Raw genomic sequence first — 24427 nt, 5'->3', positions numbered from 1 at the left:
CATGGGGCGTGTTTATAGGGAGCATCTGTGGGGTGAGTCAGTGGGGTGAATCTGTGGGGTGTATCCATGGGGAGCATCATCGAATGGGGCGCATCTATGGGGCGCAGCGCATCCCACCAGAGCTGCACTCACTGCAGCGTTGCTGCACCTCCTGCAGTGGGGCTTCATGTGGGGGCTGCGGGGGGAAAAACCCTCCTGCCCCCAACCTGGGCGCCATGTGGGGCTGCGGGGTTGTGGGGCTGCAAGTTGTGGGGCTGCGGGGCTGTGGGGTTGCGGGGCTGCAAGTTGTGAGGTTGTGGGGTTGTGGGGCTGCGGGGTTGTGGGGTTGTGAGTTGTGGGGCAGCGGGTTGTGAGGCTGCGGGGCTGCGGGTTGTGGGGCTGCAGGTTGTGGAGCTGCAGGCTGCGGGTTGTGGGGTTGTGGGGCTGCGGGATGTGGGGTTGTGGGGCTGCGGGTTGTGGGGTTGTGGGGCTGCGGGTGTTGTGGGGCTGTGGGCTGCGGGTTGTGGGGCTGGGCGGGTTGTGGGGTTGTGGGGCTGCGGGTTGTGTGGGGTCTGTGGGGTGGCTGCGGGTTGTGGGGCTGCGGTTGTGGGGCTGCGGGTTGTGGGGCTGCGGGCTGTGGGGCTGCGGGTTGTGGGCTGCGGGTTGTGGGGCTGCGGTTGTGGGTGGGCTGGGGTTGTGGTGGTTGTGGGGGCTGCGGGTTGTGGGGCTGCGGGTTGTGGGGCTGCGGGGTTGTGGGGCTGCGGGTTGTGCGGTTGTGGGGCTGCGGGTTGTGGGGCTGCGGGTTGTGGGGCTGCGGGTTGTGGGGCTGTGGGTTGTGGGGCTGCGGGTTGTGAGGCTGCGGATTGTGGGGCTGCGGGTTGTGGGGTTGTGGGGTGGGGCTGCGGGTTGTGGAGCTGTAGGCTGTGGGTTGTGAGGTTGTGGGGCTGCGGGTTGTGGGGCTTGGCTGCGGGTTGTGGGGCTGCGGGGTGTGGGGTTGTGGGGCTGCGGGTTGTGCGGTTGTGGGGCTGCGGGTTGTGCGGTGTGGGGCTGTGGATTATGGGGCTGCGGGTTGTGAGGTTGTGGGGCTGCGGGTTGTGGGGCTGCGGGTTGTGCGGTTGTTGGGCCGCGGGGTCCGGGGCTGCGCGCTGTGGGGCGGCGCGGCTCTCACTCGGCCCCCCGGCAGCGTGCGGGGAAACCCTTCAGGACAGCCATGGGAACTTCTCGTCGCCGCAGTTCCCCAACGGCTACCCGGCCCACGCGCACTGCGTCTGGCGCATCTCCGTCACCCCCGGCGAGAAGGTGCCCCCCCAAAACCCCCCCCCAAAACCCCCCACCCTAAACCCCACCCCCGAAACTCCCAACCCGAAATCCCCCCAAACCTCCCCACCCCAAAACCCCCCACCCCAAAACCCCCCACCCCAAAACCCCCCCCCCCAAACCCCCCCCCAAAGCCCCCCCCAAAACCCTACCCCAAAACCCCCCCCCAAACCCACCCCAAACCCCCCCGAAACCCCCAAACCCCCCCAAACCCCCCCCAAAAAACCCACCCAAACCCCCCGAACCCAACCGAAACCCCTCTCCAAAACCCCACCCAAACCCACCCCCCGAAACTCTCAATCCGAAACCCCCACCCCAAATCTCCCACCCTAAACCCCCCAAACCCCACCCCAAAACCCCCACCCCAAAACCCCGCCCACAGATCCCCGCCCCACAGATCCCCACAGCTGCCCCCCGCTCTGCAGATCATGCTGAACTTCACGGTGCTGGATCTGTACCGCAGCCGGCTGTGTTGGTACGACTACGTGGAGGTGCGGGACGGATTCTGGAGGAAGGCGGCGCTCAGAGGTCAGGGGGCAGCGGGGCCCCAAACCCCGATGGGACCCCAAATAACAGCGGGACCCCAAATAACAACGGGACCCCAAATAACAACGAGACCCCATATAATGTTGGGACCCCGTATAACAATGTGACCCGAAATTCCAATGGGACCCCGTATAACCATGGGAGTTCACATCCCAATGCCCACCAACCCCACGTCCCAGTGCCCACCCCAATCCCACTCCCACCCTGCATGCTGTGCCCCATAGTGCTGCCCCATAGCACCACCTCATAGTGCTGCCCCATGGCGCCGCCCCATGGCTGCCCCATGGCGCCACCCCATGGCTGCACCCCATGGCGCCACCCCATGGCCACCCCATGGCACCACCCCATGGCTGCCCCATGGGGCCGGCCCCATGGCACCACCCCATGGCTGCCCCATAGTGCCACCCCATGGCACCACCCCATGGCCGCCCCATGGCGCCGCCCCACAGCGCCACCCCACAGCGCCGCTCCATGGCTGCCCCACAGCGCCACCCCATGGCTGCCCCATAGCGCCACCCCATGGCTGCCCCACAGCGCCACCCCACAGCGCCGCTCCATGGCTGCCCCACAGCGCCACCCCATAGCGCGGCCCCATCCTCCCGCAGGCCGGTTCTGTGGGAACAAACTCCCGGAGCCCATCGTGTCCAGCGACAGCCGCCTGTGGGTCGAATTCCGCAGCAGCAGCAACTGGGTGGGAAAGGGGTTCTTCGCTGTGTACGAAGGTTTGTGGGGCAGGGATGGGGGTTATGGGGTGGTTATGGGGTGGGATGGGGCGGTTATGGGGCGGTTATGGGGTGGGAGTGGGGTGGGAAAGCGGTTCTTTGCTGTGTGTGAAGGTATGTGGGGCGGTTAGGGAGCGGCTATGGGGTGGCTATGGGGCGGCAGTGGGGCAGTTATAGATGGGCTGTGGGGCAGCTATGGGGTGGCTGTGGGGCGGCAGTGGGGCAGTTATGGAGCAGTTATGGGGCAGTTATAGGAGGGCTATGGGGCAGCTTGGGTGGCTGTGGGGCGGCAGTGGGGCAGTTATGGGGCAGTTGTGGGGCAGTTATGGGGTGGCTCGAGGCAGTTATAAGAGGGCTATGGAACAGTTATGGGGTGGCTGTGGGGCAGTTATAGGAGGGCTATGGGGCAGTTATGGGACAGTTATGGGGCCGCTGTGGGGCAGTTATGGGGCAGTTATGGGACAGTTATGGGCTGGCTGCGGGGCAGTTATAGGAGGGCTATGGGGCAGCTATGGGGTGGCTGTGGGGCGGCTGTGGGGCAGTTATGGGGCAGTTATGGGGCGGCTGTGGAGCAGTTATGGGGCAGTTATGGGACAGTTATGGGGTGACTGCGAGGCAGTTATAGGAGGGCTACGGGGCAGCTATGGGGTGGCTGTGGGGCAGTTATGGAGCAGTTATGGGGCAGTTGTGGGGCGGTTATGGGGCGGCGGTGGGGCTGAGCAGCTCCGGGTGCCTGCAGCCATCTGCGGTGGGGACGTGCAGAAGGACAGCGGCCACATCCAGTCCCCCAATTACCCCGACGATTACCGGCCCAGCAAGGTGTGCGTGTGGCGGATCGCCGTGCCTGACGGCTTCCATGTGGGGCTCAGCTTCCAGGCCTTCGAGGTGCGCCTGTGGGGCGGCTGTGGGGCGGAGATGGGGCGGCTGTGGGGTGGCGGTGGGGCTCTATGCAATGGCTATGGGGCAGCAATGGGGTGGTGATGGGATTCTACGCGATGCTTATGAGGTTTTTATGGGGTCGCTATGGGGCAGCGGTGGGGCTCTATGGGGCGGCAGTGGGGTTCTATGGGGCTGCTATAGGGCTACTGTGGGGTGCCGATGTGGGTTCTGTGGGGCGGCAGTCTGGTCGCTCAGCCCTCCCCCCCCGCCCGCACAAAGCGGCGCTCCGCCCGTGGGGACCAATGGGGGCAGGCAGCGACAGCGCCCCCTACGGGAGCAGAGGGGAACGGCGCCCCCTATAGGAGTACACGGAACGGCGCCCCTATGGGAGCACACGGGAACAGCGCCTCCTATAGGAGCAGAAGGGTACAGCGCCCCTACGGGAGCAGAAGGGTTACAGCGCCCCTACGGGAGCAGTACTAACAGCGCCTCTACGGGAGCAGAAGGGAACAGCGCCCCTACGGGAGCAGAGGGGAACAGCGCCCCCTACGGGAGCGGCACTAACAGCGCCCCCTACGGGAGCAGAAGGGTTACAGCGCCCCCTACGGGAGCAGAGGGAACAGCGCCCCCTACGGGAGCGGCACTAACAGCGCCCCCTACGGGAGCAGAAGGGAACAGCGCCCCTATAGGAGCAGCGCTAACAGCGCCCCCCCCGCAGATCGAACGCCACGACAGCTGCGCCTACGATTACCTCGAGGTTCGCGACGGCGGCTCGGAGTCGGGCGCCCTGATCGGCCGCTTCTGCGGCTACGAGAAACCCGACGACATCAAAAGCACCTCCAACCTCCTGTGGCTGAAGTTCGTATCCGACGGCTCCATCAACAAGGCGGGATTCGCCGTCAGCTTCTTCAAGGGTGGGGGTCGTCGCGCGGGGCGGCGGGGGGCGGCGCGGGGCTGCGGGGCGGCGCTGAGCTGCGCGGTTTCCCCAGCAGAGGTGGATGAATGCAACCGGCCCAACAACGGCGGCTGCGAGCAGCGCTGCATCAACACGCTGGGCAGCTACAAGTGCGGCTGTGAGCCCGGCTACGAGCTGGCGGCCGACAAACGGCGCTGCGAGGGTGAGGGCTGCCCCATAGCCGCCCACGGCCACCCCATGCTCACCCCACGGCCGCCCAACGGCCGCCCCATGCTCACCCCATAGCCGCCCCACGGCCACCCCATGCTCACCCCACGGCCGCCCAACGGCCGCCCCATGCTCACCCCATAGCCGCCCCACGGCCACCCCATGCTCACCCACGGCCGCCCAACGGCCGCCCCATGCTCACCCCATAGCCGCCCCACAGCCACCCCATGCTCACCCCACGGCCGCCCAACGGCCGCCCCATGCTCACCCCATAGCCGCCCCACGGCCACCCCATGCTCACCCCACGGCCGCCCAACGGCCGCCCCATGCTCCCCCACGCTCGCCCCATAGCTGCCCCACGCTCGCCCCATAGCTGCCCCACGCTCGCCCATAGCTGCCCACGCTCACCCCATAGCCACCCCATGGCCGCCCCATAGCCGCCCCACGCTCGCCCCATAGCCACCCCACGCTCACCCATAGCCGCCCCACGCTCGCCCCATAGCCGCCCCATGCTCACCCCATGGCTGCCCCATGGCTGCCCTATATCTGCCTCAGCCGCCCCATAGCCACCCCATGGCCATCCCACCCTGTGACACCCCCCTGTGTCACCCCACATCACCCCATGTCACCTTTCGACACCCCCTGCCACCCCACGCCGCCCCTCATCACCCACCACCCCCCAATGCCCCCCCCCCCACCCCATGGCATCCCTTGGTGTCCCCCAGCACCCCATGGCATCCTGTGTTACCCCCTGGCACCTCTTTGACACCCACAGCCACCCCCACGTCACCCCGTAGCACCCCCATCACCCCCCTGCCCCCCCATGTCACCCCCCTGCCTCCCTATGGCACCCCATGGCACCCCACACCGCCCCACCACCCCACAGCCCCCCATATCACCCCCTGTCGCCCCGTGGCACCCTGTCGCTCAACCCTTAACCCTCACCCTGACCCCAAATCTAACCATGCAACCAGACCCCAACCATGAAACCCTGACCCCGACCCTGATCCTGTCCCCTAACCGCGACCCTGACCCCAACGCCCCATCCTGACCATGACCCCCACCTGGCCCTGACCCCTAACCCTGACCTTATCCCCCAACCCGACCCAACGCAGACCCCAACCTGACCCACATCCGACCCCGATCTGCCCCCCTCCCCCCCGACACCTCGCTGTCCCCCCAGCCGCCTGCGGGGGTTTCCTGACGAAGCTGAACGGCTCGATCTCCAGCCCCGGCTGGCCGCACGATTACCCCCCCAACAAGAACTGCGTCTGGCAGCTCGTTGCCCCCACTCAGTACCGCATCTCCCTGCGCTTCGACTTCTTCGAGACCGAAGGCAACGACGTGAGCCGCGGGCCACCCCCCCGTGTCACCCCCCCGTGTCACCCCCCCGTGTCACCCCCCCGTGTCACCCCCCGTGTCACCCCCCCGTGTCACCCCCCCCGTGTCACCCCCCCGTGTCACCCCCCCGTGTCACCCCCCCGGTCACCCCCGTGTCCACCCCCCGTGTCACCCCCCCCGTGTCACCCCCCAGTGTCACCCCCCCCAGTGTCACCCCCCCAGTGTCCCCCCCGTGTTCCCCCCCCAGTGTCACCCCCCGTGTCACCCCCCGTGTCACCCCCCCGTGTCACCCCCCCAGTGTCACCCCCCAGTGTCACCCCCCCAGTGTCACCCCCCAGTGTCACCCAGTGTCCCCCGTGTCACCCCCCCAGTGTCCCCCCCCAGTGTCGTCCCCCCAGTGTCGTCCCCCCCCGTGTCGTCCCCCCCGTGTCACCCCCCAGTGTCGTCCCTGGGTCACCTCCTGGCTCATCTCCCCCTGTCACCCCCCCACGTCACCCCTCCATGTCACCCCCATCTATCCTATCACCTCCCGTGTGTGTGTCCCCATATGCGTCCCCCCACGCGTCACCCCCTATGTCACCCCCCTATGTCGCACTTTTGCCCCCCATCTCACCCCGTCTACCCATGCGTCACTCCGCGTTTCACCCTGTGTCACCCCATCACCCCCCCATGTCACCCCCCTGTCACCCCATCACCCCGCCCCACACGTCACCCCACGTCACCCCCCCGTGTCAACCCCCCATCACCTCCCATGTGTCACCCCCGTGTCACCCCGTCTACCCCATCACCCCACGTGTCACCCCCCCTGTCACCCCATCACCCCACGTGTCACCCCCCCATGTCACCCCATCACCCCCCATCACCTCCCTGTGTGTCCCCCCCACATCACCCCCCCATGTCACCCCACATCACCCCCCGTGTCACCCCACATCACCCCCCATCACCTCCCTGTGTGTCCCCTCCACGTCACCCCCCCATGTCACCCCACATCACCCCCCCATGTCACCCCACATCACCCCCCGTGTCACCCCACATCACCCCCATATGTCACCCCACATCACTCCCCATGTCACCCCACATCACCCCCCCATGTCACCCCACATCATCCCCCCGTCACCCTGTCACTCCTCCATCTCACCCCATCACCTCCCCACGTCCCCCCCCGTCCCCCCCCTTGCCCCCCACGCCACCCTGACGCCCCCCCTGTGCCCCCCAGGTGTGTAAGTACGACTTTGTGGAGGTGCGCAGCGGGCTGACCGCAGACTCGAAGCTGCACGGGAAGTTCTGCGGTGCAACGCGGCCGGCCGTCATCACGTCGCAATACAACAACATGCGCATCGAGTTCAAATCCGACAACACCGTGTCCAAAAAGGGCTTCAAGGCGCATTTCTTCTCAGGTACGGCACTCAGCCCTGCAGCCCTGCAACCGCACATCCCTGCAGCACCGCAACGTTGCATCCCCACAACCACGCTGCGGCCCTGCAGCATTGCGTCCTGCAGCGCTGCATCCTCACGCCCCCACATCCCTGCAGTGTTGCCTCCCTGCATCCACACAGCCCTGCAGCATTGCATCCCTACAACCACACAGCCCTGCAGCACTGCATCCCCACATCCCTGCAGCACTGCGCCCCTGCATCCCCACAGCAACGCATCCTTACACCCCTGCAGCAACGCATCTGCTGCTGCTGCTGCACTGGGGCTGCCTGCATCTGGGGTGGGTGGGTTTTGCGTTGCTGCCACTGCTGTGTCGCTGCTGCATTGCTGCTGTGTTGCTGCACTGCTAAGGGGACTCCATTGCTGCTGGGTGATGCGTTACTCCTGGGTGCTGTGCTGCCACTGAGTGCTGCATTGCTGCTGGGTGATGCACTGCTGCCAGGTGCTGCACTACTGCTGAGCACTGCCTTGCTGCACTGGTGCTCAGTTTTATGTGGATGCCATGCCGCACAGCTGATGCCACTGAGAACTGCATTGCTGCTTCTGCTGCATTGCTGCTGAGCGTTGCGCTGCTGGTGGTAGTGCTGCATTGCAGCTGAGTGCTGCACTGCTGGTGCTGCACTGCTGCTAACGGCTGCTGCACTGCCGCAGGCTGCAGTGTTGCTGCTGAGCGCTGCGTTGCTGCTGGGTGCTGCACTTCTCCTCTGTGCTGCATGGCTGCTGCTGCACCTTCTGTGCTCCCTCCCCCTCCCCCCCACTGTCTGTCCCATCCCCCTCCCCTGGAGTCGCCCCATAGGGATGTAGGGTCGCCCCACACCATGGGGGGGGGGGGGGGCAACGTGGGGGTCGGGGGATGCGGAGCAGAGGCAGCAACGCAGCAGCACGCCGCAGGTTTGGGGTTTTTTGGGGTTTGGGGTCCCCTCCTTTTGGGTTGAGCCCCGTGCCGCGTTCCGGGCCCCCCCCCACCCCCAGCGGGGGCTGCGGGTTTGGGGTTGTTGCTGTGTTTTGGGTGCAACCCCCGTCCCCCCACCCCCCACGGAGAGGCAGTGGGACGCAGCGCCCTGCAGAAGGGGAAGCGCTGGGAGCGGCAGAGGGACGCGGGGCTGCAGGGTGAGTGAGTAAGGGGGGCCCCGAAACGCAACGGGGGGCCCCGAAACACAACGGGGGGGTCCCCGACCCACCGGGAGCTGTGGGGCTGGGAATGCGACCCTCCTGGGGTGTTGGGGGGGTTGGGACACCGTGGGGAACCCCGCTGTTATCCCCCGCTTTGGGGTCGGGCGCCGTAAGGTGGCCATGGGGTCACCCCTTGGTTTGGGGTCGGGCGCCGTGGGGTAGCGGTGGGATCAACCCCCAGTTTGGGGTCGGACACCATAGGGCCACCCCCCAGTTTGGGATGGGGCACCATGGGGTCAGCCCCAGATTGGGGTCGGACACTATGGGGTATCCGTAGGGTCACCCCCCAGTTTGGGGTCAGACACCACAGGGTACCCGTAGGACCACCCCCCAAATTTGGGGTGGGGTCCCATGGGGTCACCCCCCCACCGCTGTGTTGGAGGCTCTATGGTGTCCTTTGGGTCCCCCCAGTTTGGGGTCGGACGCTATGGGTGCTATGGGGATCTGTGGGGTCCCACCCGATTTGGGGTCAGACACCATAGGAGCCCTTTGCTGCAGCCCCCCAGCACATCCCGACCCCGCAGCCGTTTCCCCACCCCACAGAAGAGCTGTGATGGGGTTCGGGGCTGCAAAGACGGGGGGGGGGCCTGAGGGGGGAGGGGGGTGGCAGTGTTGGGGGGTTGGGGGTCCGGGGGTGGGGGTCCCTGGGAAGCTCGGGGTGCCGCCCGCACCTTACGGATGAGGAGGGGTCCCCCACCCACCCCGACCCCAAACCGGAGGTGACACCGTTGGCACGGAGGTAAGCGTGGGGTCCTGGGGAGCCCCCCCCCCCCCCCCAAAGCCCCCCAAACCCCCAGGGAGACGCGGTGGTGCCACAGCGGGGCTGACAGCCAAGTAGTGGGGGGGGGAAATAGGGGGGGATCCCATTTGGGGGGGAGGATCCCATGATGGGGGGGGATCCCATGGGGGGGGGGTTCCCATGGGGGGGGGGTTCCCATGGGGGGGGGGGTTCCCATGGGGGGGGATCCCACACTGCTCTGCATCCGGCGACCTCGGGGTCCCCCCCCCCGCCCCCCAACCCCGGCGGTGCCGCAGATGGCACGGAGGTAAGCGACCCCCCCCCCCCAGGGCCCCCCCCCCCCCCGCAGCGCCCGGTGCACGGAGGGACCCCCACCTCCCCCCCCCCCCCCCCCAACCTACCGGACCCCCCCGCATCCCCCCCCCTTCTCTCTCATTGCAGAGAAGAAGCAGCAGCTGCAGCCCCCGAAATCCCGCCCGCCCGCCCCGAAGTCCCGCCCGCAGAAGCGGCTGCGCGGCCCCTCGTGAGCCGGGGGGGCCCCTCCGAATTTCTCAGGAACGCCGCGGCCCCCCCCGGCCCGGCCCCCCCCACGTGCTTGAACAGAACTGGTGGTCGCCCTTATTTTTTATCATTCCCCGTGGTGGTTTTTTTTTTGGTTTTTTTTTTGGGGGGGGGGGGGAGGAGTGGAGGGGGATCGGGGGGGGGGGCATTTTACACCTCGCCCCGTCGCCTCGTGCCCCCCCCCAAGGTGCCGCCCCCCCCCCCAAGGTGCCACCCCCCCCAAGGTGCCACCCCCCCCAAGGTGCCCCCCCCCCCAAGGTGCCACCCCCCCCCCAAGGTGCCGCCCCCCCCCCAAGGTGCCCCCCCCCCAAGGTGCCCCCCGTTTTTATCGTGTCTGTGACATTTCCAATCCATGAGTAAAAGAGGGACGGCCGCGTCCCGCAGCTCCTCGCACCTCTGCTTGTGGCTCCGTGTCTTTCTGTGCCCACGCATCCGAGGGGGTCGGGAGGGGGGGGTGGGAGGGGGGGGTCTTTGGAGGAAGAGATGGGGGGGGGGGGGGCAGCCCTCGGGGTCCCCCCCCCCCGCGCCACCCCGCCGCGCTCTCTCCGCAGATAAGGACGAATGTTCGGCGAACAACGGCGGCTGCCAGCACGACTGCGTCAACTCGTGGGGCAGCTACGAGTGCCGCTGCCGCAGCGGCTTCGTGCTGCACGACAACATGCACGACTGCAAGGAGGGTGCGTCACAACCCCCCCCCCCCCGACCCTAACCCCCCCCCCGCCTCCAACGGCGGTGCCGCGGTGCTGAGCGCGCTGTGCCCCCCCCCCAGCCGGCTGCGAGCACAAAGTGACGGCGGCGCTGGGCGCCATCCGCAGCCCCAACTGGCCGAGCCGCTACCGAGCAGGAAGGAGTGCGAGTGGAGCATCGCCACGGCGCCGGGACACCGCGTCCACCTGGTACCGAGCGGGGGGCGGGCGGCACTGCTGGCACCGGGTGGCACTGCGTGGCTTTACATGGCTTTACATGGCTTTACATGGCTCTACATGGCTCTACATGGCTCTACATGGCTCTACATGGCTTTACATGGCACTGTGTGGCACTGCGTGGCTTTACGTGGCTTTACATGGCACTGCGTGGCTTTACATGGCACTGCGTGGCTCTACATGGCTCTACATGGCTCTACATGGCTCTACATGGCTTTACATGGCTTTACATGGCTTTACATGGCACTGTGTGGCACTGCGTGGCTTTACATGGCTTTACATGGCACTGTGTGGCTTTACATGGCTCTACATGGCTTTACATGGCTTTACATGGCACTGCGTGGCTTTACATGGCTCTACATGGCTCTACATGGCACTCCGTGGCTCTACATGGCTTTACATGGCATTGCGTGGCACTGTGTGGCACTGCGTAGCATTACATGGCAGTGCATGGCATGAAATGACTGCATGGCATTACATGGCTCTGCATGGCACTGCGTGGCTCTGCATGGCACTGCGTGGCATTACATGTCACTACATGGCATTACATGGCACTGCGTGGCACTGCATGGCATTATATGGCATTACATGGCACTGCGTGGCATTACATGGCACTGCATGGCACTACGTGGCATTACATGGCACCACACAGCACTGCACAACACTGCATGGCACCAGACGTGTCACATCCATGGCACCGCATGTCCCCACGTGTGTCCCATCCCATAACCTCACAAATCCCATCCCATTTTCTCATGTGTTCCCACGTGTCCCATCCCCTGTCCCATCCCATGTCTCCCACACCCCATCCCATACCCCCCATGTCCCACACCCCCCCAACCCCCCCCACCCATCCCCCCATACCCCCCATCCCATCCCATACTCCTCATGTCCCCCCACATCCCATCCCCCCCCATCTCATCCCACACCCCCCCCAATCCCATCCCACATCCCCCCATCCCATCCCATACTCCTCATGTCCCCCCATGTCCCACACACCCCCATCCCCCCCCATCCCGTATCCCACACCCCCACATCCCATCCCACGTCCCCCCATCCCATCCCATACCCCCCATGCCCCCCCATGTCCCACACCCCTCCTGTCCCATCCCCCCCCATCCCATCCCACACCCCCCCACATCCCATCCCACATCCCTCCATCCCATCCCATACCCCCCACGTCCCACCATGTCCCTCCCCCATCCAATCCCACCCCCCATCCCATCCCACGTCCCCCCATCCCATCCGATACCCCCATATCCCCCCATATCCCACCCCCCCATCCCATCCCACACCCCCCACATCCCATCCCACGTCCCCCCACCCCCCATCCCATCCCATACCCCCACGTCCTCCCATGTCCCACACCCCCCCCATCCCATCCCACACCCCCCCATCCCATACCCCCACATCCTCCCATGTCCCACACCCCCCCCATCCCATCCCACACCCCCCCGTCCCATCCCACACCCCCCATTCCCCCATGTCCCACACCCCCCCGTCCCATCCCACACCCCCCCATCCCATCCCATACCCTCCACGTCCCCCCATATCCCCCCCCCATCCCATCCCATACCCCCTACCCCCCCCATCCCATCCCATACCCCCCATGCCCCCCCATGTCCCACACCCCCCCCATCTCATCCCACACCCCCCATCCCATCCCATACCCTCCACGTCCCCCCATATCCCACCCCCCCCCTCCCCCCCCCCCCCCCCCCGCCCCGCTGTCCCGCAGACGTTCTCGGAGCTGGACGTGGAGGCTCACACGGACTGCAGTTACGACCACGTTGCGGTGCACGACGGGCCGGACGCCGCAGCTCCGCTCATCGGCCGCTTCTGCGGCTCCGCGGCGCCGCCGGCCGTGCTGAGCTCCGGCAGCTCCATGTTCGTGCGCTTCGTGTCCGACGGCTCCGTGCAGAAGAAGGGCTTCGAGGCCGCGCACTCCTCGGGTGCGGGGCTGGGGGGCGCGTGGGGTCTGGGGGCACCGCCTCGCCTCGTCACCCCGTCACCCCATCATGACCCCAAAATCACCCCAACATCACCCCATCATCATCCCAACATCACCCCATCATCACCCCAACATCACCCCATCATCACCCCAACATCACCCCAACATCACCCCATCGTCACCCCCTCGTCACCCCCTCGTCACCCCATCATCACCCCAACATCACCCCATCATCACCCCATCGTCACCCCATCATCACCCCCTCGTCACCCCATCGTCACCCCATCATCACCCCAACATCACCCCATCGTCACCCCCTCGTCACCCCCTCATCACCCCAACATCACCCCAACATCACCCCATCATCACCCCATCGTCACCCCATCATCACCCCCTCGTCACCCCTCGTCACCCCATCATCACCCCAACATCACCCCAACACCCCGCGACCCCCTCCCCCCATCGCTGCCCCCCCATCGCCCGTTGCCCCGTTGTCACCCCGTTGCCCCCCCAATCCCCCCATCGCTCTGTGACCCCCCCGTTGCCCCCCTATCAACCATCACCCCATTGCCCCATTGTTTCACCCCATTGCCCCCCATCCCCCCATTGCCGCCCATTGCCCCCCATCACTCTGTGACCCCCCCATCACCCCACTGGCCCCCCATCGCCCATTGCCCCCATCACCCCACTGCCCCCCATCTCCTATCACTCTGTGACCCCCTCATCACCCCATTGCCCCCCATCATTCTGTGACCACCCATCACCCCATTGCCCCCCATTGCCCCCCATCACCCATCACTCTGTGGCCCCCCCCATTGCCCCCCATCACCCGTCACCCCACTGCCCCCATCACCCCCCTGCTCCCCATCGCCCATCACTCTGTGACCCCCCCGTCACCTCCCTGCCCCCCATCTCCCATCACTCTGTGACCCCCCATTACCCCCCTACCCCCCATCGCCCATCACTCTGTGACCCCCCCGTCACCCCCCTGCCCCCCATCACCCATCACCCCATTGCCCCCATCACCCCCCTGCCCCCATCGCCCATCACTCTGTGACCCCCCCGTCACCTCCCTGCCCCCCATCTCCCATCACTCTGTGACCCCCCATTACCCCCCTACCCCCCATCGCCCATCGCTCTGTGACCCCCCCGTCACCCCCCTGCCCCCCATCGCCCATCACTCTGTGACCCCCCCGTCACCCCCCTGCCCCCCATCGCCCATTACTCTGTGACCCCCCCCGCTGACAGCGCTGTCCCCGCAGTGTGCGGCGCCCACCTCCGCGCCCTGGTGCGCACGCAGGAGCTCTTTTCGCACGCGCAGTTCGGGGACGCCCCGTATCCGGGGGGCAGCGACTGCCGCTGGGTGCTGGCGGCCGAGCCGGGCTACGGGGTGGAGCTGATCTTCCAGAGCTTCGAGGTGGAGGAGGAGGCGGATTGCGGCTACGATTTCCTGGAGCTCTTCGACGGAGCCGACGACACCGCGCCGCGCCTCGGCCGCTTCTGCGGCTCCGGGGTGAGCCTGAAACGGGGGGTGGGGGAAGGATGCAGCCCCTGTGTGCATCCATGCGCGTGCTGCGTGCAGCAGGGTGATCCAGGTTGGGATTTGGGCTTTGGAAGGAGGGATGTGGGGCTGAAGGAGGGATGCAGCCCCTGTGTGCATCCATGCGCATGCTGCATGCAGCAGGGTGATCCAGGTTGGGATTTGGGGCTGAAGGAGGGATGCAGCCCCTGTGTGCATCCATGCGCATGCTGCGTGCAGCAGGGTGATCCAGGTTGGGATTTGGGGCTGAAGGAGGGATGCAGCCCCTTTGTGCATCCATGCGCATGCTGCATGCAGCAGGGTGATCCAGGTTGGGATTTGGGGGCTGAAGGAGGGATGCAGCACCCGTGCATGGCAGTGCTCACGGTGCGTGCAGCTCTTGGCTGGGATTTGGGCCCCAAAGGGAGGTCGCAGCCCCCATGCATGCAATACCTGTGGTGCATGCAGTCCTTGGGATGTGGGGTCTGAAGGAAGGGTGTCTCCTGCGTGCATCCATGCACGTGCTGCATGCAGCAGAGCGATCCCAGGTTGGGATTTGGGGTCTGAAGAGAGGTTGCAGCCCCCATGCATGGTGATGACTGCGGTGCATTGCAGCAGAAACAGCCCAGGCTGGGACGTGGGGGCTGGAAAACGGCTGCGGCCGCTGTGCGTGGTGATGGCCACGATGCACGCAGCCCTCGGGGTGGGTTTGGGATCTGAAAGAAGGATGCAGCCCCCGTGCATGGCCACGGCTGTGGTGCATGCAGCAGGGCGATCCCAGGATGGGATGTGGGGGCTGACGGAGGGATGCAGCCCCCATGCGTGGCAATGCAGCTCCCAGGCTGCAATCCGTGCAGGGCGCAGCAGTGGGGGGCAGCAATGCCCTGCACTGAGTGCATCCCCCCACCCCCCCGCAGCCCCCCGAGCCGCTGTACTCAGCCGGAGATGCGGTGCTGCTGCACTTCCACTCTGATGACACCATCAACAAGAAGGGTTTCCACCTGCGCTACACCAGCACCAAATTCCAGGACACGCTGCATGCCAGGAAGTGACGGCAGCCCGCAGCCCCCGAGGGGGGGCAGATGGACGGGAATGGGGGGGGGGCAGCCAGGGAGCCCCAACCCCACAGGACTGCATGGAGGAGCGCGTGGGGCTGCGGGGGGGGATGGGGTCACCGGGCCCCCCTGCGATGGAGGGCGTGTGGGGGGCGGGGGGCCGCCCGTCCCGTGTCGCAGAATAAAGGCTCTTGTATTTGGGGGGGGGCGTGGATGGGCTGTTTGATTGGGGAGCATCCCCTGCTGCCCCCCCCCCCGCTGCGGGTCGTCTGTGGGGCTGCGTGTGGGGCGAACTGTGGGACCGTCGATGGGGCCGATGGGGGAGTGGGGGGTCATCTGTGGGGTCTGTCTGTAGGGCCGTTGGTGGGGGGCTGCGGGACCATCTGTGGGGTCTTCTGTGGGGCTGCTGGTGGGGCCATCTGTGGGGTCATCTGTAGGGCTGGCTGTGGGCTCGTCTATGGGGACCGTGGGGCCATTTGTGGGGCTGACTGGAGAACTGGGGGGTCATCTATGGGGCTGTTGGTAGGACCATCTGTGGGGTCATCTGTAGGGCTGGCTGTAGGCTTATCTATGAGGCCGTTGGTGGGGGACTGTGGGGTCATCTGTGGGGCCGTTGGTGGGGCCATCTGTGGGGCTGAATTTTGGGGTGCGCGGGAACGCAGGTGGTACGCGTGGGGGATGCGCAGGGGTGCAGTGGTGCTATGGGGGGTGCAGGGGGATGCACAGCGATGCAGGTGATGATGGGATAAATGAGGATGCAGGTGATGCTGCAGGGGATGCATGCGGATGTCAGATGGGGGATGCACAGGGCTGCACGGGTGATGTTATGTAGCGGATGCACGGGGACGCAGGCGGTGCTGCAGGGGCCGTGCACAGGGATGGACAGAGATGCCAGACGGGAGATGCACAGCAATGCAGGCAGTGCTGCAGGGGATGTCAGTGGGGAGATGCAGAGGGCTGCACGGGTGATGTTATGTAGGGGATGCATGGGGATGCAGGGATGTAGGAGTCACGCACAGGGATGCACAGAGATGCCAGATGGAAGATGCACAGCAATGCAGGCAGCGCTGCAGGGGATGCACGGGGATGCGGGCGGTGCTGTAGGGGATGCATGGGGATGTCAGATAGGGGATGTTATGTAGGAGATGCATGGGGATGCAGGCGGTGCTGCAGGGGCTGTGCACGGGGATGCACAGAGATGCCAGACGGGAGATGCACAGTAATGCAGGCAGTGCTGCAGGGGATGCATGGGGATGTCAGAGGGCTGCACGGGTGATGTTATGTAGGGGATGCACGGGGATGCAGGGGCCGTGCACGGGGATGCACAGAGATGCCAGACATGCGATGCACAGTAATGCAGGCAGTGCTGCAGGGGACGCGCAGGCGATGCTGTATAGGAGATGCAGGGGGATGCACGCAGATGTAGGCGGCGCCGCAGGGGATGCAGGAGGATGCAGAGGTGATGCTGCACGGAGGCGACGCGCAGCGATGCAGGCGGTGCTGCAGGCGGTGCAGAGGGGCAGCAGATGGGAGCAGCGCGGTGCAGGCAGCGGCACGGAGCTCAGAGCGCCCTGCGGTGTGCGGGCAGATGGCAGCAGATGATGGCAGCAGATGGCAGCAGATGGGGGTGGCACGGCCCCCCCCCACTTCCCGTTCCCCCCCCACATTTGGGGGTCGGAGCGCTGCGCCCTGCTGTACGGCTGCTGTTGGATGGGGGGGGGAAGGGGGGGGTGCTGTTATTTGGGTCCCCGATGTGACGCCGTGCATCCACCGCCCCCCCCCCCCCTTGCCCCCGCCGGGGGGGGCACAAACACCGCCCCGCATCACCGCACAGACTTTATTGTCACACCGCCAGCACAGCGCAGGGGACGGACCGTAACAGCGTGCAACGGGACACAGAGCGGGGCCACGGCCATGCTGCCGGCGGGCATGCGGGGGGGCGGCGGGGGGGGGGGTGGGAAGGGACCCCCCCCCCCTTTGGGCATCCCGTGTGCTGCGGGGATCGGGGCGGAGGAGGGGGAGCGGAGAGACCCCCACATCTTCCCCCCCCCCCCCGCCCGCAGTGCCGGTGGGGGGAGTTGGGGGGGGGGCGGTCCCGTCGTGCAGTGATGCAGGGGGTCGGGGTGCGTGGAGGGGGGGGGGGGGGGGGTCCTGTGATGCAGGAATGGAGCCGCGAAATGGGGGGGGGGGGGGGTCCCATGGTGCAATGCACGGGGTTGGGGTGCGTGGGGGGAGGGTCCCGTATTGCAGCACAAGGGGTGGGGGGTACGTGGGGGGGGGGTTGTGTATGGGGGGGGGGTCCCACGGTGCGTTGCATGGGGTTGGGGTGCGTGGGGGGGGGGGGGTCCCACTGTGCAGCAACGGGGTCGTGGTGCGTGGAGGGGGGGGCCGGGATGCAGTGCACGGAATTGGGTGCACGGGGGGGGGGTCCCGTGATGCATGGCGTGGAATTGGGCTGCGCGGGGGGGGGGAGGAGGTGTCCTGCGATGCGGTAACGAGGTGGGGGTGCACAGAGGGGGGGTCCCGACCCCTCGGGGTTCCCCCCACGAGCCCGACACTGCTCAACCCGTCCCGTAGGCGAAGGTTCCCTCTCTGCCCCCTCGGGCCGTGGGGCAGTGGCACCTCCGAGGCGCGCTCGGGGGTGTCCCCCCCCCCCCACATAGTCCACAGCCCCCCCCCCACGCCCCCCACCCCCCCCCCGCGGCTCTCAGCGCCCCACGCTGATGTTGCACGTCTTGCAGCTCGGGTCCTTCTTGGCGTTGGCGGTGGAGAGGCTCATCAGCTGATGGCCGCTGATCTCCCCCAGCGCTCCCAGGCTCAGGTCCACCGGTTCGGTGTAAATCACCTCCAGGATGCTGTCCTGAGCGTGTCGGTACACCAACTCGCCTTCCTCCACGCTGCACGTCAGGAATTTGTTGCACGCAATGTCCAGCTGCGGCAGGCGCTCCCTGCAGAACGCGTCCCCGCTGGATCCCTTGGGCGCCAGCACCAACACCACGTAGTGGTACGCCGTGTACATGCAGTAAAAGTCCGCGAAGTAGAGGTTGGTGTTGGGGTTGAAGAGGCGCTGAGCCGGGATTTGGAAGCGGTAGCGGCCGTAGGGGGAGTCCTGGGGGGGCTGCCCCGTGTTGAACTCCGTGTTGCAGCTGAAGAAGATGCCGTGCAGCATCCCGCTGGTCGGGGAGCCGTGGCTGCCGCTGCTGTCCTTCAGGGACGGCTTCATCACGTTCCCGCAGTGCATCCTGAGGGGGGGCGGCGGGGTCACGGGCTGGGGGGGGCGGGGGGAGGTTTGGGGATAAGGGGAGGGCAGGGGGAGGGGCTGGGGGGGGTTGGGGTTAAGGTAGGGGCAGGGTGAAGGGCTGGGGGGGGCCTGGGGGGCTTCAGGGATATGGATAAGATGAGGGGCTGGGGGGCATCGGGGGGCTTTGGGGTTGTTGGGGTGAGGGGTTGGGGGGCATTGGGGGGCTTTGGGGTTGTTGGGGTGATGGGGCTGGGGAGGCTTGGGGGGCTTCAGGGTTGTTAGGGTGAGGGGCTGGGGGGCATTGGGGGGCTTTGGGGTTGTTAGGGTGAGGGGTTGGGGGGCATTGGGGGGCTTTGGGGTTAGGGTTAGGGTGAGGGGTTGGGGGGCATTGGGGGGCTTTGGGGTTGTTGGGGTGAGGGGTTGGGGGGCATTGGGGGGCTTTGGGGTTAGGGTTAGGGTGAGGGGTTGGGGGGCATTGGGGGGCTTTGGGGTTGTTGGGGTGAGGGGTTGGGGGGCATTGGGGGGCTTTGGGGTTAGGGTTAGGGTGAGGGGTTGGGGGGCATTGGGGGGCTTTGGGGTTAGGGTTAGGGTGAGGGGTTGGGGGGCACTGGGGGGCTTTGGGGTTGTTGGGGTGAGGGGTTGGGGGGCATTGGGGGGCTTTGGGGTTGTTGGGGTGAGGGGTTGGGGGGCATTGGGGGGCTTTGGGGTTGTTAGGGTGAGGGGTTGGGGGCATTGGGGGGCTTTGGGGTTGTTAGGGTGAGGGGTTGGGGCATTGGGGGGCTTTGGGGTTGTTAGGGTGAGGGGTTGGGGGCATTGGGGGGCTTTGGGGTTGTTAGGGTGAGGGGCTGGGGAGCATTGGGGGCTTTGGGGTTAGAGTTAGGATGAGGGGCTGGGGGGTTTGGGGGGTTGGGGCCTAGGGCAGGGGCAGGGTGAGGGGCTGGGGGGCTTTGGGGTTAAGGTTGGGGCAGGATGAAGAGCTGGGGGGCGTTGGGGGGTTGGGGGTTAGGGTTAGGGTGGGGGGCTGGGGGGCTCTGGGGTAAAGATTAGGGCAGGGTGAAGGGCTGGGGGGTGTTGGGGGTCTTTAGGAATAGGGTTAGGGTGAGGGGCTGGGGGGCACTGGAGGTATTTGGGGTTAGGGCAGGGACAGGGTGAGGGGTTGGGAGGTGAAGGTGGTTGGGGGCCTTTGGGAATAGGGTTAGGTTAGGGTTAGGGTTAGGGTTAGGGCAGGGGAAGGGGCTGGGGGTTGGGGGTTATGGCAGGGGTGGGGTTAGGAGCTGTGGGCCGGGGGGGTTGGAGGAGTTTTGGGGTCTTTGAGGGGGCCTGAGGGGGCTTTGGGGTTAGGGTTGGGGTAAGGGTTGGGACAGGGTCAGGGTTAGGGGCCGTTTGCTGGGGGTCGGTGGGCTTTAAGGGGGTTGGGGTTAGGGTTAGGGTTAGGGTTAGGGCAGGGGTGCGGGCCGGGGGGTTTTGGGGGGGATTTTGGGGTGCGGGGGGTCCATGAGGAGGGTCACAGCACACAGTGGGGGTGGGGTGGTTTTGGGGGGGGTCCGACCTGACGTGCTGGAAATACTCCTTGTGTTGGTTGCGGTAGAAGACGGAGAAGCGCAGCATGCGGCCGGCGATCAGCTCTGCCTTCTCCTGCAGCTGGGCCAGGTGCTCCTTGGCGTAATCTGCCCATCGCACGCCGCTCTTAGCGGGCCTTCAATGCTTATTTTTCCTCGGGGGGGTTGGGGGGATTTGGGGGGGGGGGGGGGGGGCGCTGAGCCCATCCCTCCGGCACCTCCCACACCTCAACAGCTGCCACCGCCCCCAGCGCTCTGCCAGCGCCGCGCTGCGCCCACACCCATCCTCATCATCATCTTCATCCCCATCCCCATCCTCTTCATCCCCATCCTCTTCATCCCCATCATCTTCATCCCCATCATCTTCATCCCCGTCCCCATCCCCTTCATCCCCATCATCTTCATCCCCATCCCCATCATCTTCATCCCCATCATCTTCATCCCCATCATCCCCATCCCCATCATCTTCATCCGCATCCCCATCATCTTCATCCCCATCATCCCCATCCCCATCATCTTCATCCGTATCCCCATCATCTTCATCCCCATCCCCATCATCTTCATCCCCATCCCCTTCATCCCCATCATCTTCATCCCCATCATCCCCATCCCCGTCCCCATCCTCACCCCATCTCATTCCCATCTCCATCCTCATCTTCATCCTCCTCTCTCTCTCTCCCTCACCCTTGTCCCATCCTGATCTTCGTCCCATCTTCATCTCCATCTCCACCCCATCTTCATCTCCATCCTCATCTTCACCCACATCCTCATTCTCCATCTTCATCCCCATCCCATCCCATTCCTATCCTCATCTTCATCCCATCTCCATTCCCATCACCAACCCTCATCTTCATCCTCATGCTCACCTCTCTCCTTCATCTTCATCCCACCCCCACTCTCATCTTCATCCTCATCCCACCCTCATCCTCCTCCTCACATTCACCTCCTTCATCTTCATCCCATCCCCACTCCCTCCTTCATCTCCATCCCCATCATCGCATCCCCATCCCCATCCTCATTCTTATCCCATCTCCATCCCCATCATCTTCATCCCCATCCTCATCCTCATCCCATCCTCATCCTCATCCCATCTCCATCCCCATCTTCACCATCATCCCACCCACATCCCCACCTTCCTCCTCCTTCCTCATCCTCATCCCATCCCCACCCCATCCCCATCCTCATCCCATCCTCATTCTTATCCCATCTCCATCCCCATCATCTTCATCCCCATCCTCATCCTCATCCCATCCCCATCCCCACCCCATCCTCATTCTCATCCCATCCCCATCCCCACCCCATCCTCATCCTCATCCCATCCTCATCCCATCCCCATCCTCATCCCATCCTCATCCCATCCCCATCCCCACCCCATCCTCATCCTCATCCCATCCCCATCCTCATCCCATCCCCATCCCCATCTTCACCATCATCCCTCCCACATCCCCACCTTCCTCCTCCTTCATCCCCATCCCATCCTCATTCCCGTCTCCATCTTCATCCCACCCTCATCCTCACCCCCGCCCCTCCCCCGTCCCCGCTGACCGCCGGTGCAGAACTCCACAGTCTCACTCCATCCTGACACCAGATATTCGCCGTCGCTCTGTTTCACTGCGGTCTGCACAGCCACGCTGTACTCGGTGCGGGGGCTCAGGAACCAGTGGCCCCTCACAGTCATGGGCAGCGGCACGGCTTTGGCCACCAGTTTGGTGGGGACGTCCTGGGACAATTGGGGGGGGCGGGGGGGTCGTATCCGCTCCCTATGGGGACGCAGCGCTGCACGGCCCAGCCGCCCTCTGCTGTCCCCCCCCCCTTTCCGACCTGCAGCCCCCATACCGACGAGGACCCCCACCCCCCCGCCCCCCCCACGGATGCCAACGAGGACACGGCGCTGTGCCCCCCCCACGTCTCACCCCCCCACCCCCAAAGCACGATGACGACCCCTCCACGTGCACCGGGGACCCCAAAAACTGTGCCCCCCCCCCCCCTTCACCTATCCTCGATGTCCCCCATCAGTGAGGACCCCCAGGGATTTGGGGACCCCCCCCCCCAGCCGGGCGCTGTCAGAGGGCACCGCGCAGCACCGCAGTGCAGAGCCGTTTCCATGGCAACGGCGGATGCTGAAGTCGGGGGGGGGGGAGGAATATATATATATGGGAAAGGAGAAAAAAAACAACCGACACCGCCACCAAAAATCCCAACGATTACTGGGGGGGGAGGGAAAAAAAATAATGTTCGCCATTAAACAGCCGTGTCACCATGGCAACCGCTGCTAAATCGGTGCCGGGGGGGCGGGGGGGGGGAGGGGTGCGGGTGGGATGTGTGGGGCGATGGGATCACAGCCCGGACCCCCCCCCCCAACCGCCCCAACATCCCAGTGCCGGGGGGGATCTGAGCCCAAAGCATCGCGGCAGTGGGCTGTGGGGGTGGGACGGCTGGATGGTGGTGACCCCCCCCCCAAATTAAAGACCCTTTTTATGGGATGAGGGGTGGGAATTGGAGCCCGAAGCATCGCAGCAATGGGATTTGAGAATGGGACTCAGGGATGGGGTTCGGGAACGGGGTGTCAGGTGCCCCCCCTCCAAAAAAACCTCGCTGTAAAGGATGGGGGGGGAGGAGGGGGGTGGGATGTGTGGGGCGATGGGATCACAGCCCGGACCCCCCCCACCCCGCCGTGCCAATGTTGGGTAGGAATCAGAGCCCAAAGCATCGCAGCGATGGGGTGTGGGGGTGGGAGGGAAGGCGGTGACCCCCCCCAAAATTAAAGCCCCTTTTATGGGATGAGCGGCAGCGATCGGAGCCCAAAGCATCGCGGCGCTGGGTTTTAAGAATGGGGTTTCAGGTGCCGCCCCTCCCCCCAAAACCCCATTGTAATGTAACGGCCGGGGGGGGGTGGGGGGGGGGGGGGTCTCTCACCCGGTGCTTGAACTTGTTGGAGTTCTTGTTCTCCTTCTTGTTGAGGTCGATGAAGTAATGCGTGACCCGGTCCAGGTCGCCCCTCTCCATGGCCCAGGAGATGCGGAACGAGTCGCAGGTGACGTTGTTGATCTCGATGTTCTTCGGGGTGGACAGCAGCTCCATGGCGGGGGGGGGCGAGATCCTATGGGGGGGGTGGGGGGGGACGAGGGGAGGGGGTCTGAGGCAGCTCCCGGCCCCGGGGGGGTTACGGGGACCGGGGGGTTGGGGGGGGGGGGGTTGCGGCCGCTCCCCGACGCTGCCGGTTTGCTCAACACCGGGCGGTGGTTGCAGAACAGCCGGAGCCGCCCGGCCGTGCCTCAGTTTCCCCAGAGGGAGGGGTCGGCCCCCCCACCCCGCCCCCCCTTCCCTCTTCCTCCTCCTCCTCCTCCTCCCCCAGGCACTCAGGGATGTGCCCCCCCCCGGGACCCCCGTGCCGTCGCTGTGGGTTGGGTTAGGATGAAGCACGCGCTGCCCCCCCGCCGCCCCCCCGCAGCTCACCCACGCACGTGGCTGCCAAAACAGCCCGCAGCTCTGCGCACCCACCCGTGCGTGGGGAGCGCTGCCCCTCGCAGCCCTGCGGCCCCCCCGTGGGACCCCTTTTGGGGATCCCCAATCGGAGCCGTTATGAGACTTCCAACGGAACCCCCCTATTAAACCCCCATGGGACCCCCCCTACAGCACCCTATTAAACGTCCCTACATCCCCCCCCATGGCACCCCCACGTCGGACCCCCCCACGGGACCCCGTTTTGGGGACCCCCTATTGGGCTTCCTATGGAAAACCCCGCCGGGACCCCCTATGGGTCCCCCCTTATGGGACCCCCTATTGAACGCCCCTACGGGACCCCCCCACCGCACCCCCGTGTCGGACCCCCCCATCCCTCCCCACTGAACACAACGACATCAATAGGGCACGACGTGACATTTCCCCCCGAGGATCCCCCGACGGGACCCCCCAGCTGAACCCCCCCAACATGGAATTCCCCTCCGGGACCCCCCGTGGGACCCCCCCCATCCCTCCCCACGGGGCACAAGGCGACGTTTCCCCCTTACCTGTGGGGGGGCGGTGGGGGGGCCCGGTGGGGCTGCAGGGGAGCGGACGGCCGCTGCTTTCCCTCCGATCGGCTCGGCGCTCCCACGCGGCTCCTTTGGAGGGAGGGGGGAAAAAATAACAAAAACGGGCAAAAAAAATTAAAAAAATAAATAAATCCACGCCGCGTGGGGAGGAGGGGGGGGGGGGAATAGATTTGGGGGGGGGGAGGTGGGACAGGCGCTGCCAATGGGTGCGCGCAGCGTCAATGACGGGAGCGGCCCCCGCCGTGCGGGGCGGTGCGGGGCCGGAGGGCGCTGCGTGGAGCCCACGCGTGTGGGTGCGGGGATGGGCGGGGAGAGGGGAAGGGGTGTGTGG

At 66.0% G+C, this 24427-nt stretch overlaps 3 protein-coding genes across 3 annotated transcripts in view; 2 read left to right on the top strand and 1 right to left on the bottom strand.

Moving 5' to 3' along the window:
* The window catches only part of BMP1 (bone morphogenetic protein 1), a 29093-nt gene extending 13629 nt beyond the window's left edge, over positions 1-15464 (top strand). Inside the window, 14 exon segments of the mRNA XM_085242788.1 lie at positions 1163-1278; positions 1722-1824; positions 2448-2564; positions 3304-3449; positions 4162-4357; positions 4436-4561; positions 5750-5910; positions 7124-7304; positions 10366-10491; positions 10584-10652; positions 10655-10710; positions 12476-12689; positions 13951-14201; positions 15125-15464. Coding sequence (XP_085098914.1) covers positions 1163-1278; positions 1722-1824; positions 2448-2564; positions 3304-3449; positions 4162-4357; positions 4436-4561; positions 5750-5910; positions 7124-7304; positions 10366-10491; positions 10584-10652; positions 10655-10710; positions 12476-12689; positions 13951-14201; positions 15125-15259 — 1997 coding nt within the window. The 3' untranslated portion in view covers positions 15260-15464.
* Positions 15465-17614: 2150 nt separating this feature from the next.
* Positions 17615-23174, bottom strand: PHYHIP (phytanoyl-CoA 2-hydroxylase interacting protein). Its single transcript, XM_085242902.1, has 4 exons — positions 22979-23174; positions 21608-21782; positions 20053-20170; positions 17615-18504 (listed from the first exon to the last, which is right to left on the bottom strand). The coding sequence occupies exons 1-4, from the start codon at positions 23141-23143 to the stop codon at positions 17970-17972; spliced, it is 993 nt and encodes a 330-aa protein (XP_085099028.1). The 5' UTR covers positions 23144-23174; the 3' UTR covers positions 17615-17969.
* Positions 20248-21614, top strand: LOC146542825 (uncharacterized; the record flags this gene model as incomplete). The annotated part of the gene is made up of 1 exon (XM_085242903.1): positions 20248-21614. A coding segment is annotated over one exon (1359 nt), but the record flags the coding sequence as incomplete, so codon positions are not given.
* Positions 23175-24427: the final 1253 nt, after the last annotated feature.

The sequence above is a fragment of the Meleagris gallopavo genome, chromosome 24, assembly GCF_905368555.1.
Source record: "Meleagris gallopavo chromosome 24, MGAL_WU_HG_1.1, whole genome shotgun sequence".
Classification (NCBI taxonomy): domain Eukaryota; kingdom Metazoa; phylum Chordata; class Aves; order Galliformes; family Phasianidae; genus Meleagris; species Meleagris gallopavo.
The sequence above is the reverse complement of the archived record's forward strand: the minus strand, read 5'-3'. Positions and strand labels throughout refer to the sequence as shown.